At 47.0% G+C, this 15,505-nt stretch overlaps 1 protein-coding gene across 1 annotated transcript in view; it reads left to right on the top strand.

Moving 5' to 3' along the window:
- LOC122929327 overlaps positions 1-15,266 on the top strand; it is a 32,734-nt gene extending 17,468 nt beyond the window's left edge. Inside the window, exons 2-4 of the mRNA XM_044282854.1 lie at positions 9,605-9,646; positions 12,398-12,694; positions 15,193-15,266. Coding sequence (XP_044138789.1) covers positions 9,605-9,646; positions 12,398-12,694; positions 15,193-15,266 — 413 coding nt within the window. The remainder of the gene's footprint in view (positions 1-9,604; positions 9,647-12,397; positions 12,695-15,192) is intronic.
- Positions 15,267-15,505: the final 239 nt, after the last annotated feature.

Here is a 15,505-nt window from a genome sequence, read left to right as displayed (position 1 = left end):
CCTCCCTCTGAGTCACTTCGAAGAGACTGGCCTGAAAGTGCTAAAAATGACCCCTCTTCCTCCTCCTCCTCCTCCTGGGCCACCTCCTCTTCCATCATCGCCCTAAGTGTTTTCTCAAGGAGACATAGAAGTGGTATTGTAACGCTGATAACGGTGTCATCGCCACTGGCCATGTTGGTGGAGTACTCGAAACAGCGCAACAGGGCACACAGGTCTCGCATGGAGGCCCAGTCATTGGTGGTGAAGTGGTGCTGTTCTGTAGTGCGACTGACCCGTGCGTGCTGCAGCTGAAACTCCACTATGGCCTGCTGCTGCTCGCACAGTCTGTCCAGCATGTGCAAGGTGGAGTTCCACCTGGTGGGCACGTCGCATATGAGGCGGTGAGCGGGAAGGCCGAAGTTACGCTGTAGCGCAGACAGGCGAGCAGCAGCAGGATGTGAACGCCGGAAGCGCGAACAGACGGCCCGCACTTTATGCAGCAGCTCTGACATGTCGGGGTAGTTGTGAATGAACTTCTGCACCACCAAATTCAGCACATGCGCCAAGCAAGGGATGTGCGTCAAATTGGCTAGTCCCAGAGCTGCAACGAGATTTCGCCCATTATCACACACCACCAGGCCGGGCTTGAGGCTCACCGGCAGCAACCACTCGTCGGTCTGTTGTTCTATACCCCGCCACAACTCCTGTGCGGTGTGGGGCCTGTCCCCCAAACATATGAGTTTCAGAATGGCCTGCTGACGTTTACCCCGGGCTGTGCTGAAGTTGGTGGTGAAGGTGTGTGGCTGACTGGATGAGCAGGTGGAAGAAGAGGAGGAGGAAGCCGAGAAGGAGGAGGTGGCAACAGGAGGCAAAGAATGTTGCCCTGCGATCCTTGGCGGCGGAAGGACGTGCGCCAAACAGCTCTCCGCCTGGGGCCCAGCTGCCACTACATTTACCCAGTGTGCAGTTAGGGAGATATAGCGTCCCTGGCCGTGCTTACTGGTCCACGTATCTGTGGTTAGGTGGACCTTGCCACAGATGGCGTTGCGCAGTGCACACTTGATTTTATTGGATACTTGGTTGTGCAGGGAAGGCACGGCTCTCTTGGAGAAGTAGTGGCGGCTGGGAACAACATACTGTGGGACAGCAAGCGACATGAGCTGTTTGAAGCTGTCTGTGTCCACCAGCCTAAATGACAGCATTTCATAGGCCAGTAGTTTAGAAATGCTGGCATTCAGGGCCAGGGATCGAGGGTGGCTAGGTGGGAATTTACGCTTTCTATCAAATGTTTGTGAGATGGAGAGCTGAACGCTGGCGTGTGACATGGTTGAGACGCTTGGTGACGGAGGTGGTGGTGGTGGTGTTGGTGGTACATCCCCTGTTTGCTGGGCGGCAGGTGCCAACGTTCCTCCAGAGGCGGAGGAAGAGGCCGAGGCGGCAGCAGCAGAATAGGCCGAGGCGGCAGCAGCAGAAGAGGTAGCAGGGGGAGCCTGAGTGACTTCCTTGGTTTTAAGGTGTTTACTCCACTGCAGTTCATGCTTTGCATGCAGGTGCCTGGTCATGCAGGTTGTGCTCAGGTTCAGAACGTTAATGCCTCGCTTCAGGCTCTGATGGCACAGCGTGCAAACCACTCGGGTCTTGTCGTCAGCACATTGTTTGAAGAAGTGCCATGCCAGGGAACTCCTTGAAGCTGCCTTTGGGGTGCTCGGTCCCAGATGGCGGCGGTCAGTAGCAGGCGGAGTCTCTTGGCGGCGGGTGTTCTGCTTTTGCCCACTGCTCCCTCTTTTGCTACGCTGTTGGCTCGGTCTCACCACTGCCTCTTCCTCCGAACTGTGAAAGTCAGTGGCACGACCTTCATTCCATGTGGGGTCTAGGACCTCATCGTCCCCTGCATCGTCTTCCACCCAGTCTTGATCCCTGACCTCCTGTTCAGTCTGCACACTGCAGAAAGACGCAGCAGTTGGCACCTGTGTTTCGTCATCATCAGAGACATGCTGAGGTGGTATTCCCATGTCCTCATCATCAGGAAACATAAGTGGTTGTGCGTCAGTGCATTCTATGTCTTTCACCGCTGGGGAAGGGCTAGGTGGATGCCCTTGGGAAACCCTGCCAGCGGAGTCTTCAAACAGCATAAGAGACTGCTGCATAACTTGAGGCTGAGACAGTTTCCCTGGTATGCATGGGGGTGATGTGACAGACTGATGGGGTTGGTTTTCAGGCGCCATCTGTGCGCTTTCTGCAGAAGACTGGGTGGGAGATAATGTGAACGTGCTGGATCCACTGTCGGCCACCCAATTGACTAATGCCTGTACCTGCTCAGGCCTTACCATCCTTAGAACGGCATTGGGCCCCACCATATATCGCTGTAAATTCTGGCGGCTACTGGGACCTGAGGTAGTTGGTACACTAGGACGTGTGGATGTGGCAGAACGGCCACGTCCTCTCCCAGCACCAGAGGGTCCACTAACACCACCACGACCATGTCCACGTCCGCGTCCCTTACTAGATGTTTTTCTCATTGTTATGGTTCACCACAACAACAAATATATTATTTGGCCCAATGTATTGTATTCAAATTCAGCGGGATATAAATTTGAGGCCTAGTATTTAGGCGCTGGGTGACCGGTATGGATTTAGTGACAGAATTAGACTTGGAAATGCACAGAAGCGTGTGTGTGAAGTTATTCTGAATGACCCTATGTGCACCTTCAATATGATCTACCCTTTTAGGGATAGATTTCAAATAGCTCTGATATAGCAGAAACGACTAAATTATGAAATTGCTAAATTGGGAATTGTATTTCAACCCAGAACAAAAAATGTGCTTTGACGGACACTAAATAACTTTCCCAGCCACAACAGGACAGCGGTAACGAGAGATTTAGCGGGATATAAATTTGAGGCCTAGTATTTAGGCGCTGGGTGACAGGTATGGGTTTAGTGCCAGAATTAGACTTGGAAATACACAGTAGCGGGTGTGTGTGAAGTTATTCTGAATGACCCAATGTGCACCTTGAATATTATATACCCTTTTAGGGATAGATTTCAAATAGCTCTGATATAGCAGAAACCACTAAATTATGAAATTGCTAAATTGGGAATTGTATTTCAACCCAGAACAAGAAATGTGCTTGAACGGACACTAAATAACTCGCCCAGCTACAGCACTAAGGACAGATTTAGCTGGATATAAATTTGAGGCCTAGTATTTAGGCGCTGGGTGACAGGTATGGGTTTAGTGCCAGAATTAGACTTGGAAATACACAGTAGCGGGTGTGTGTGAAGTTATTCTGAATGACCCAATGTGCACCTTGAATATTATATACCCTTTTAGGGATAGATTTCAAATAGCTCTGATATAGCAGAAACCACTAAATTATGAAATTGCTAAATTGGGAATTGTATTTCAACCCAGAACAAGAAATGTGCTTGAACGGACACTAAATAACTCGCCCAGCTACAGCACTAAGGACAGATTTAGCGGGATATAAATTTGAGGCCTAGTATTTAGGCGCTGGGTGACAGGTATGGGTTTAGTGCCAGAATTAGACTTGGAAATACACAGTAGCGGGTGTGTGTGAAGTTATTCTGAATGACCCAATGTGCACCTTGAATATTATATACCCTTTTAGGGATAGATTTCAAATAGCTCTGATATAGCAGAAACCACTAAATTATGAAATTGCTAAATTGGGAATTGTATTTCAACCCAGAACAAGAAATGTGCTTGAACGGACACTAAATAACTCGCCCAGCTACAGCACTAAGGACAGATTTAGCGGGATATAAATTTGAGGCCTAGTATTTAGGCGCTGCGTGACAGGTATGGGTTTAGTGCCAGAATTAGACTTGGAAATACACAGTAGCGGGTGTGTGTGAAGTTATTCTGAATGACCCAATGTGCACCTTGAATATTATATACCCTTTTAGGGATAGATTTCAAATAGCTCTGATATAGCAGAAACCACTAAATTATGAAATTGCAAAATTGGGAATTGTATTTCAACCCAGAACAAGAAATGTGCTTGAACGGACACTAAATAACTCGCCCAGCTACAGCACTAGGGACAGATTTAGCTGGATATAAATTTGAGGCCTAGTATTTAGGCGCTGCGTGACAGGTATGGGTTTAGTGACAGAATTAGACTTGGAAATACACAGTAGCGGGTGTGTGTGAAGTTATTCTGAATGACCCAATGTGCACCTTGAATATTATATACCCTTTTAGGGATAGATTTCAAATAGCTCTGATATAGCAGAAACCACTAAATTATGAAATTGCTAAATTGGGAATTGTATTTCAACCCAGAACAAAAAATGTGCTTTGACGGACACTAAATAACTTTCCCAGCCACAACAGGACAGCGGTAACGAGAGATTTAGCGGGATATAAATTTGAGGCCTAGTATTTAGGCGCTGGGTGACAGGTATGGGTTTAGTGCCAGAATTAGACTTGGAAATACACAGTAGCGGGTGTGTGTGAAGTTATTCTGAATGACCCAATGTGCACCTTGAATATTATATACCCTTTTAGGGATAGATTTCAAATAGCTCTGATATAGCAGAAACCACTAAATTATGAAATTGCTAAATTGGGAATTGTATTTCAACCCAGAACAAGAAATGTGCTTGAACGGACACTAAATAACTCGCCCAGCTACAGCACTAAGGACAGATTTAGCGGGATATAAATTTGAGGCCTAGTATTTAGGCGCTGGGTGACAGGTATGGGTTTAGTGCCAGAATTAGACTTGGAAATACACAGTAGCGGGTGTGTGTGAAGTTATTCTGAATGACCCAGTGTGCACCTTGAATATTATATACCCTTTTAGGGATAGATTTCAAATAGCTCTGATATAGCAGAAACCACTAAATTATGAAATTGCTAAATTGGGAATTGTATTTCAACCCAGAACAAGAAATGTGCTTGAACGGACACTAAATAACTCGCCCAGCTACAGCACTAAGGACAGATTTAGCGGGATATAAATTTGAGGCCTAGTATTTAGGCGCTGGGTGACAGGTATGGGTTTAGTGCCAGAATTAGACTTGGAAATACACAGTAGCGGGTGTGTGTGAAGTTATTCTGAATGACCCAATGTGCACCTTGAATATTATATACCCTTTTAGGGATAGATTTCAAATAGCTCTGATATAGCAGAAACCACTAAATTATGAAATTGCTAAATTGGGAATTGTATTTCAACCCAGAACAAGAAATGTGCTTGAACGGACACTAAATAACCCGCCTAGCTACAGCACTAGGGACAGATTTAGCTGGATATAAATTTGAGGCCTAGTATTTAGGCGCTGCGTGACAGGTATGGGTTTAGTGACAGAATTAGACTTGGAAATACACAGTAGCGGGTGTGTGTGAAGTTATTCTGAATGACCCAATGTGCACCTTGAATATTATATACCCTTTTAGGGATAGATTTCAAATAGCTCTGATATAGCAGAAACCACTAAATTATGAAATTGCTAAATTGGGAATTGTATTTCAACCCAGAACAAGAAATGTGCTTGAACGGACACTAAATAACTCGCCCAGCTACAGCACTAGGGACAGATTTAGCTGGATATAAATTTGAGGCCTAGTATTTAGGCGCTGGGTGACCGGTATGGATTTAGTGACAGAATTAGACTGGGATATGGCCAAAAAATAAACAGACTATTGCTGGTTAAATGCACTTGGTGTGACAGCTTCACCCTGATGTAGGCTTTAGCCAAAAAACAACCACACCATTGAGGGTTAAATGCACTTGGTGACAGGCGCAGCTTGCCCCTGATTTAGTATATGGCCAAAAAATGAACAGACTATTGCTGGTTAAATGCACTTGGTGTGACAGCTTCACCCTGATGTAGGCTTTAGCCAAAAAACAACCACACCATTGAGGGTTAAATGCACTTGGTGACAGGCGCAGCTTGCCCCTGATTTTGTATATGGCCAAAAAATGAACAGACTATTGCTGGTTAAATGCACTTGGTGTGACAGCTTCACCCTGATGTAGGCTTTAGCCAAAAAACAACCACACCATTGAGGGTTAAATGCACTTGGTCGCAGCTTGTGCTGGCGCACCACAAGACACAAAATGGCCGCCGATCACCCCAGAAAAATGTGACTGACAAACGGTCTGTGCAGCCTAAAAACAGTGAGCAATTGAGGATCAGCAGCTCAATGATCCACAGCTGCAGATCGATCAGTTAATCAAGTCCTTTGGAGGAGTTAATCTGCCTAATCTCGCCCTACTGTCGCAGCCGCAACCTCTCCCTACGCTAATCAGAGCAGAGTGACGGGCGGCGCTATGTGACTCCAGCTTAAATAGAGGCTGGGTCACATGGTGCTCTGGCCAATCACAGCCATGCCAATAGTAGGCATGGCTGTGATGGCCTCTTGGGGCAAGTAGTATGACGCTTGTTGATTGGCTGCTTTGCAGCCTTTCAAAAAGCGCCAAGAAAGCGTCACAAAAGCGCGAAGAAAGCGACGAACACCGAACCCGAACCCGGACTTTTACGAAAATGTCCGGGTTCGGGTCCGTGTCATGGACACCCCAAAATTCGGTACGAACCCGAACTATACAGTTCGAGTTCGCTCATCCCTAGCGATGATGCAAGAGGAGGTGGCCCAGGAGGAGGAGGAGGAGGAGGAAGAGGGGTCATTTTTAGCACTTTCAGGCCAGTCTCTTCGAAGTGACTCAGAGGGAGGTTTTTGGCAACAGCAGAGGCCAGGTACAAATGTGGCCAGACAGGGCCCACTACTGGAGGACGAGGAGGACGAGGATGAGGAGGAGGTGGAGGAGGATGAGGATGAAGCATGGTCACAGCGGGGTGGCACCCAACGCAGCTCGGGTCCATCACTGGTGCGTGGCTGGGGGGAAAGGCAGGACGATGACGATACGCCTCCCACAGAGGACAGCTTGTCCTTACCCCTGGGCAGCCTGGCACACATGAGCGACTACATGCTGCAGTGCCTGCGCAACGACAGCAGAGTTGCCCACATTTTAACCTGTGCGGACTACTGGGTTGCCACCCTGCTGGATCCACGCTACAAAGACAATGTGCCCACCTTACTTCCTGCACTGGAGCGTGATAGGAAGATGCGCGAGTACAAGCGCACGTTGGTAGACGTGCTACTGAGAGCATTCCCAAATGTCACAGGGGAACAAGTGGAAGCCCAAGGCCAAGGCAGAGGAGGAGCAAGAGGTCGCCAAGGCAGCTGTGTCAATGCCAGCTCCTTTGAGGGCAGGGTTAGCATGGCAGAGATGTGGAAAACTTTTGTCAACACGCCACAGCTAACTGCACCACCACCTGATACGCAACGTGTTAGCAGGAGGCAACATTTCACTAACATGGTGGAACAGTACGTGTGCACACCCCTCCACGTACTGACTGATGGTTCGGCCCCATTCAACTTCTGGGTCTCTAAATTGTCCACGTGGCCAGAGCTAGCCTTTTATGCCTTGGAGGTGCTGGCCTGCCCGGCGGCCAGCGTTTTGTCTGAACGTGTATTCAGCACGACAGGGGGCGTCATTACAGACAAACGCAGCCGCCTGTCTACAGCCAATGTGGACAAGCTGACGTTCATAAAAATTAACCAGGCATGGATCCCACAGGATCTGTCCGTCCCTTGTCCAGATTAGACATTAACTACCTCCCCTTAACCATATATTATTGGACTCCAGGGCACTTCCTCATTCAATCCTATTTTTATTTTCATTTTACCATTATATTGCGAGGCTACCCAAAGTTGAATGAACCTCTCCTGTGTCTGGGTGCCGGGGCCTAAATATATGCCAATGGACTGTTCCAATGTTGGGTGACGTGAAGCCTGATTCTCTGCTATGACATGCAGACTAATTCTCTGCTGACATGAAGCCAGATTGTCTGTTACGGGACCTCTCTCCTCTGCCTGGGTGCTGGGCCTAAATATATGCCAATGGACTGTTGCAGTGGTGGCTGACGTGAAGCCTCATTCTCTGCTATGACATGCAGACTGATTCTCTGCTGACATGAAGACAGATTCTCTGTTACGGGACCTCCCTCCTCTGCCTGGGTGCTGGGCCTAAATATATGCCAATGGACTGTTGCAGTGGTGGCTGACGTGAAGCCTCATTCTCTGCTATGACATGCAGACTGATTCTCTGCTGACATGAAGCCAGATTCTCTGTTACGGGACCTCCCTCCTCTGCCTGGGTGCTGGGCCTAAATATATGCCAATGGACTGTTGCAGTGGTGGCTGACGTGAAGCCTCATTCTCTGCTATGACATGCAGACTGATTCTCTGCTGACATGAAGACAGATTCTCTGTTACGGGACCTCTCTCCTCTGCCTGGGTGCTGGGCCTAAATATATGCCAATGGACTGTTGCAGTGGTGGCTGACGTGAAGCCTGATTCTCTGCTATGACATGCAGACTGATTCTCTGCTGACATGAAGCCAGATTGTCTGTTACGGGACCTCTCTCCTCTGCCTGTGTGTGTGCTGGGCCTAAATATATGCCAATGGACTGTTGCAGTGGTGGCTGACGTGAAGCCTCATTCTCTGCTATGACATGCAGACTGATTCTCTGCTGACATGAAGCCAGATTGTCTGTTACGGGACCTCTCTCCTCTGCCTGTGTGTGTGCTGGGCCTAAATATATGCCAATGGACTGTTGCAGTGGTGGCTGACGTGAAGCCTCATTCTCTGCTATGACATGCAGACTGATTCTCTGCTGACATGAAGCCAGATTCTCTGTTACGGGACCTCCCTCCTCTGCCTGGGTGCTGGGCCTAAATATATGCCAATGGACTGTTGCAGTGGTGGCTGACGTGAAGCCTCATTCTCTGCTATGACATGCAGACTAATTCTCTGCTGACATGAAGCCAGATTCTCTGTTACGGGACCTCTCTCCTCTGCCTGGGTGCTGGGCCTAAATTTATGAAAATGGACTCTTACAGTGGTGGGTGACGTGAAGCCTGATTCTCTGCTATGGGACCTCTCTCCAATTGATTTTGGTTAATTTTTATTTATTAAATTTTTATTTTAATTCATTTCCCTATCCACATTTGTTTGCAGGGGATTTACCTACATGTTGCTGCCTTTTGCAGCCCTCTAGCTCTTTCCTGGGCTGTTTTACAGCCTTTTTAGTGCCGAAAAGTTCGGGTCCCCATTGACTTCAATGGGGTTCGGGTTCGGGACGAAGTTCGGATCGGGTTCGGATCCCGAACCCGAACATTTCCGGGATGTTCGGCCGAACTTCTCGAACCCGAACATCCAGGTGTTCGCTCAACTCTAATTGTGATACTATAAACCTTACACTAGACTCTGGTCTGATCAAATGCAGTGTTTACACTAGGAATTAATATTTAATTAACTAAGGAAAGCTTTATATAAAACCAATAAAATGTTTGGCTTAAAGCAATGTCTTGTACTCCATTACTCTGATGGCATTTCTGAACAAAAGCAATATCCCTCACTGCATACAGAGCCTGTACAGCAGCACTTGGAGGCTGTGCAGCTCAATACCATTGTATGAGCCCTATATCACCACTGTCATGTACTTGAGCTACTTGTTTTCTTCACCTTATTCTTAAATACAGATTCTGAATCAGCAACTTGTGACTTTTCTGGTTTTATATTCACAGTGGATATTTCAGGACATGGACTTGGAACCACAATGTTTACAGGTACATAATTATGGTTTAAGGGGTTAAAATTGCTTGATATTTGCATTGATTAATAATGCCTCATGCACACAACTGTATATTCGGTCTGCAGACCCATTCATTTCAATAAGGCTGTAAAAGGTGCTCAAAATCCAAATTTGGTTACATGTAGCAGGGTTAACACTCAAACTCTTAGGCCTCTTTCACACTTGCGTTGTCCGGATACGGCGTGTACTCCACTTGCCGGAATTACATGCCGGATCCGGAAAAACGCAAGTGAACTGAAAGCATTTGAAGACGGATCCGTCTTCAAAATGCGTTCAGTGTTACTATGGCAGCCAGGACGCTATTAAAGTCCTGGTTGCCATAGTAGCAGCGGGGAGCGGGGGAGCGGTATACTTACAGTCCGTGCGGCTCCCGGGGCGCTCCAGAATGACGTCAGAGCTCCCCATGCGCATGGATGACGTGCCATGCGATCATGTCATCCATGCGCCTGGGGCGCCCTGAAGTCACTCTAAAGCGCCCCGGGAGCCGCACGGACGGTAAGTATGCTGCTCCCGCTCCCCACTACACTTTACCATGGCTGCCAGGACTTTAGTGTCCCGGCAGCCATGGTAACCATTCAGAAAAAGCTAAACGTCGGATCCGGCAATGCGCCGAAACAACGTTTAGCTTAAGGCCGGATCCGGATCAATGCCTTTCAATGGGCATTCATTCCGGATCCGACCTTGCGGCAAGTCTTCAGGATTTTTGGCCGGAGCAAAAATCGCAGCATGCTGCAGTGTTTTCTCCGGCCAAAAAACGTTCCGGTCCGGAACTGAAGACATCCTGATGCATCCTGAACGGATTTCTCTCCATTCAGAATGCATTAGGATAAAACTGATCAGGATTCTTCCAGCATAGAGCCCCGACGACGGAACTCTATGCCGGAAGTAAAGAACGCAGGTGTGAAAGAGCCCTTAAAGGGATTCTGTCACCAAGTTTTAGGCTATAGAGATACGGACATGCACGGCTAGATTGCCGCTAGCATGTCTGCAATATTCCTGTCCTATAGGGCTGTGTATTTTTATTCTCTTTGAAAAAGAATTTTAGAGATATGTAAATTCGTCTTGTAAGGTGCCCAAGGGGCTGTACGGACCTTCCTGGTGCCCAGCCACGCCCGCCTGTGAAGGAGCCCAGCACCTGCTATGTCCTCCGAATCTCCTCCTTTCGTCACCGATAGATTACCGTAATCTCGTGATGTGTGAGCTCGCGTATGGCAATCTATTGGTGACGAAAGGAGGAGATTCGGAGGACATAGGCGGTGATGGGCTCCTTCACAGGCGGGCGTGGCTGGGCACCAGGAAGGTTCGTACAGCCCCTTAGGCACCTTACAAGACTCATTTATATATCTCTGAAATCCTTTTTTAAAGAAAATAAAAGCACACAGCCCTATAGGACAGGTATATTGCGGACATGCTAGCGGCGATCTAGCCGTGCATGTCCATATCTCTATAGCCTAAAACTTGGTGACAGAATCCCTTTAACTCAAATTTCTTAACTCATCACGTTATCTTGGAACAAAAGCCATTGAAAAGCAATTGAAGGTGTTTGCTTAACGCATTTAGTTTAGATAACACAGGATAACAGGATAGAACATTAATTCAATTAGATTTGATGATCTTTAACGATAGATAGATAGATAGATAGATAGGTAGATAGATACAGACAGATACTGTAGATAGATAGACAGATAGATGATACTCCCACAGAGCTCTGGAACGTTTTGGGCCTAATGCACCCACACTGTCAGTGGCATCACCAGATCCCTTGGCTGTTCTTTGGGAGGTATTCGTTCTATGCTCTTTATTGCTGCCTCCATCACCTTCCTCCTCTGGAGATGCTTTGACACAGATTTCAGACTAGTATTTCAGGTGTTTTTACTGAGATTTTAAATGTTCTCTATTCTTTGCATGGTGAAACATGAGTTGTACAGTTTGAGCTTATTCCCCCCACAAAAAACAGTATTTTTGTTAAAGGGGGGGTGGGGGTTACAGGTAGCTACTTTTGAGATTCTGCAGCAGATAGAGCCGAGTTAGACAAGAGTAATTTCAGCTTGAAGGCACTGAAGGCCCCCAGCCTTAGCTCCTCACTTCTCACTCCCTGGCTGACAGCTTCCCTGTTTGTTCCTATTCTACACACTCAAGTCTTCCTCTTTGTAATTCTAGCCTTTCCCTTCACTCTCCCTGGCAGTAGAATACAAGATTGATTGATTTCTGACTGTCCCTGTAGGACCCATCCACCCTCATTCATAGCCCAGCACAGAATGGTGTTCTGGTTGTTCTGCTAGGGCACCTCCCAGCCTGCTGCAGCATGACAGACAGCCTGGATGAGCCAATCAGGGCTCCCATTTCATCTCAGGGTCATGTGAGAACCCTTCTTCCTTCTCCCTAGTGCTTTTTCAGCTGAAGTTTTGGGAAGTCTAACCTAGTTCACTACAAACGGGTTCGCTCATACCTAACACCATGCACTGGATTCATGGTCAGACAGACCATGTTGTATATTTGAATTTCAGACATATTTAAGAAAAGCTCCATTTAATAATGAGTCCTCTATATCAGTATATTATTATAAAGGTTTGTGACTGATGACATTTTTGATAATTTGCTCATTCTCTGTGCCAGGTGTCTTCTAGAATTCTTAGAAATCACAAGCTGAAAATGTGAAAATATCTTTAATGAACTATAATATAAAACATCTCCAGACATCTTGTGTCTCTCTCCTCATTTCCAGACAGGGTGAAATTTATATACAATCACCGATCAGATCTTATCAGATTGACATCAGATGTAGATCCAGTTCTACATGCTCTCCGGAGCCAAAGTCTACTGACTGAGGAACAGTACAATGATGTGATGGAAGAGAGAACATCTGAGGAGAAGATGGAAGATCTGTGTGATATCATCAGTCCCTGGGAGGACACTGGGAAGTATACAGCATATACACTTCTCAAACAACACAATGGAGAAATAATCCAGGACTTGGAAGCAGAGACTGAGATAAGGAAAAATCCTCTGTTCTTTGCCTGGGGTAAGTCTAGAACTTTATTTTTCACTTTGTATCTTACAGACTTTTTCTATGGCATCATTTTGTGGTACATTTATTGATTAACTGTGATTTTTCCTTTTTTTCTGAGGGGGAATGCAAGAAAAAGTATTATTTCTGTTTTTGGGGGGTTAAATAATGTGATAATTTTATAGTTTGGGTCATTACAAATGTGGCCATTATGTGCACTTTTTGCTTTGTGACATAAGCCATTTTTACCAGGGAAAAAGGTCTATTTTTAAACATTTTGGTGGAAATTATCAAAAATGGTGCAGGGAAAACTGGCTTAATTGCTCATAGCAACCAATCAGATTCCACCTTTCATTTTTCAGAACCCATTTGGGCAACTTCGTGTCATGGTCCCACCTGTGACTGGGACTAGAAGATCAAGGAGACTGGCTGCACGTGATTGACAGCCTCTAAGGTTTCACTTTTATGTGTTGTTGCTGGGGATGACCATATCTCTTGTCTCAGGTGTAGCTTAAGTGGTCATTCTTTCTCCTCTATTTAGTCTGGCCTCACCCATCATGCTATGTGGTTGATAGCTCCTTGTATGTGGAAGTCCTGGTGTTGGTTCTCTTTGAGTTCCTGCTCGTCAGCATACTTCTGGAAGTTGTGTATCTGCTTTTTTGTTTGTTGTTTTCCCCTACCTCCTGATATTAGGCCTGAGGGGGTCTCCTATTCCTTCATCTGGGAAGGAATAGGCCATCCGTGTCCTGACACTATTTGCAGGGCCCTGTTAGGGTGATATTGGGCTTAGGTTCCTGCGTATGAACATTCCTACAATCTAAGTATGTTCATACTGATAGCAGTTAGGGCTCTGGGTAGGGACTCACTAGGTGTGACCATTTCCCTTTCCCTAGGTTCCAGGCCTAATACCTTTTCCCTTCCCTTCTGTGTTCAATGTGGAGTGTATTTACCACACTGCGCCGTGACATTATCAACCACTGCAAACCGTCATTTTTTGTCTGTGTCAGTGAGGCTATGGGTCCTATCGCTGCACTGGTGTGACGGTCACGTACACTACACACAGGGGGGAGGATAGTGACCATTGCGCTCCACCCTCACCCCTGGCTCTGCCTACTTGCCTCGCAAGTCCTAATGACAGGGGACAACTAGACGGCAGTCCCTAACTTAGGATACGTGCTGGGAAGACAGACAAGACAAATAACTGAACGTGAACGGACCGGGTCAATACCTAGAGAGCTATGCAGTACTAAGGAATGAGCAGACAATAGTCAGGAAAAGCCGAGGTCAAATACCAGGTGAGAAACGAAGTACAACAGCAGTCCGCAAAGAATTGTCAGGTGGAAGCCGGGGTCAGGATACCTGGAGAGATGCACAGTACAGAAGGAGCAGGCAAAGGATCGTCAGGGAACAGGATCAGGTGAGTATTCAGTAGTCCAACAATTAGCCAGGAACCTAGAATTAACAGGCAACCTGTGGCCAGCAGGCTGCCTGTATTTATAGTGGGGTCCGACAGACAGACAAGTCGAGCACCGAGTGATCAGCTCGGCGCTCAAAGCAGACCTAGGAGCAGGGAGCCTCCCAGCTAGCAAAGCCGCCCTGGGAACGAGGCCAAACACAGATCCTCGCTCCCGAAGCTAAGCAGCAAGTCTGTGGCTGACGGGAGACCGAGTGCGCCTTTGGCGCCCCGTGACAACTGGCTGGATGATTGCAATTTGTCTTTTGAGGTAGTCGACCTCTGCACGCAGATCCAGGGATCACAGGCTGCTGGAGTCAGTAGTACTTACCAGGCCTGTCCTGAACCTAAGGTTGCACTTCCGGACAGGTTTTCGGGGGGGGAGTGACAACATCATTTGTTCAGAGAGTCATGTAAGTTGTACTTTAGGTTACGTCCGCTCTCATCTGGCAATGAGAGTCAACTAGTTGGTATTATAATTTTGTTGCTTAAAGGGGACACTCAGTCTTGGGCTTTTTCTCTGCCAACCAAATCACAGTCCCTTCCGTTGGTAGATGAATTTTTCAGAGTTCTAGGTCTCATCTACGATGATCCGGATCCGATCTCGCTGGCTGAGACCAAGTTACGTGGTTTACGACAGGGAGAGCGTTTTGCAGAGATCTATTGCTCTATGGGCTACAGATACGGAGTGGAATGATCCAGCTCTTCGGAGTCAATTCTGTCAGGGATTGTCTGAGAGGCTAAAGGACACATTGGCCTTTCACGAAAATCCTGAGTCACTGGAAGCAGCTATGTCCCTTGCCGTACATATGGATAGATGCCTGAGAGAGAGATCAAAGGTGTCTCACTCTCAGGACGAACTATCATATAACGTGGCGGCTTCCTCTGACACCTTGGGAGAAGAGACTCCTCAGTTTATGCCTGGTGACGAACTCATGCAGTTAGGGGGATCTACCCCTGGGCCTTCTTGCAAGAGTTCTAGTCATAAGAAGGGAGTATGTTTTTTTCTGTGGGAAAAGGGAACATTTTGTTAACGTTTGTCTTTACGTTCTGCATCAAGGTGAAAACAAGAAGAAACTGTTTTCCCATCTCACTCTTGGTGGTGTGGGTGGGGAGTCAAAGAACTTACTTTAGCCATTTACTGGTAGTACCCGATTTATCCTGTCTGCCGAGGTGGGAATTAAGGTGTTTATTGACAGTAGTGCATGGGTTAACCTAGTTTATGGTCAGTTCATCCGTATGCATGGGTTGACAAGTGCATTAGAGAAAAATATTCAAATTGGTGTTCGCAATAGACTCTGCACCATTTACTCAGAAATCTGCCTGCTCCATTGGTTCTGGGTTTACCTTGGTTGAGCAAACATAATCCTACC

The sequence above is a fragment of the Bufo gargarizans genome, chromosome 2 (assembly GCF_014858855.1).
Source record: "Bufo gargarizans isolate SCDJY-AF-19 chromosome 2, ASM1485885v1, whole genome shotgun sequence".
In the NCBI taxonomy this organism is placed as follows: Eukaryota; Metazoa; Chordata; class Amphibia; order Anura; family Bufonidae; genus Bufo; species Bufo gargarizans.
This window is presented reverse-complemented; position numbering and strand designations above follow the sequence as displayed.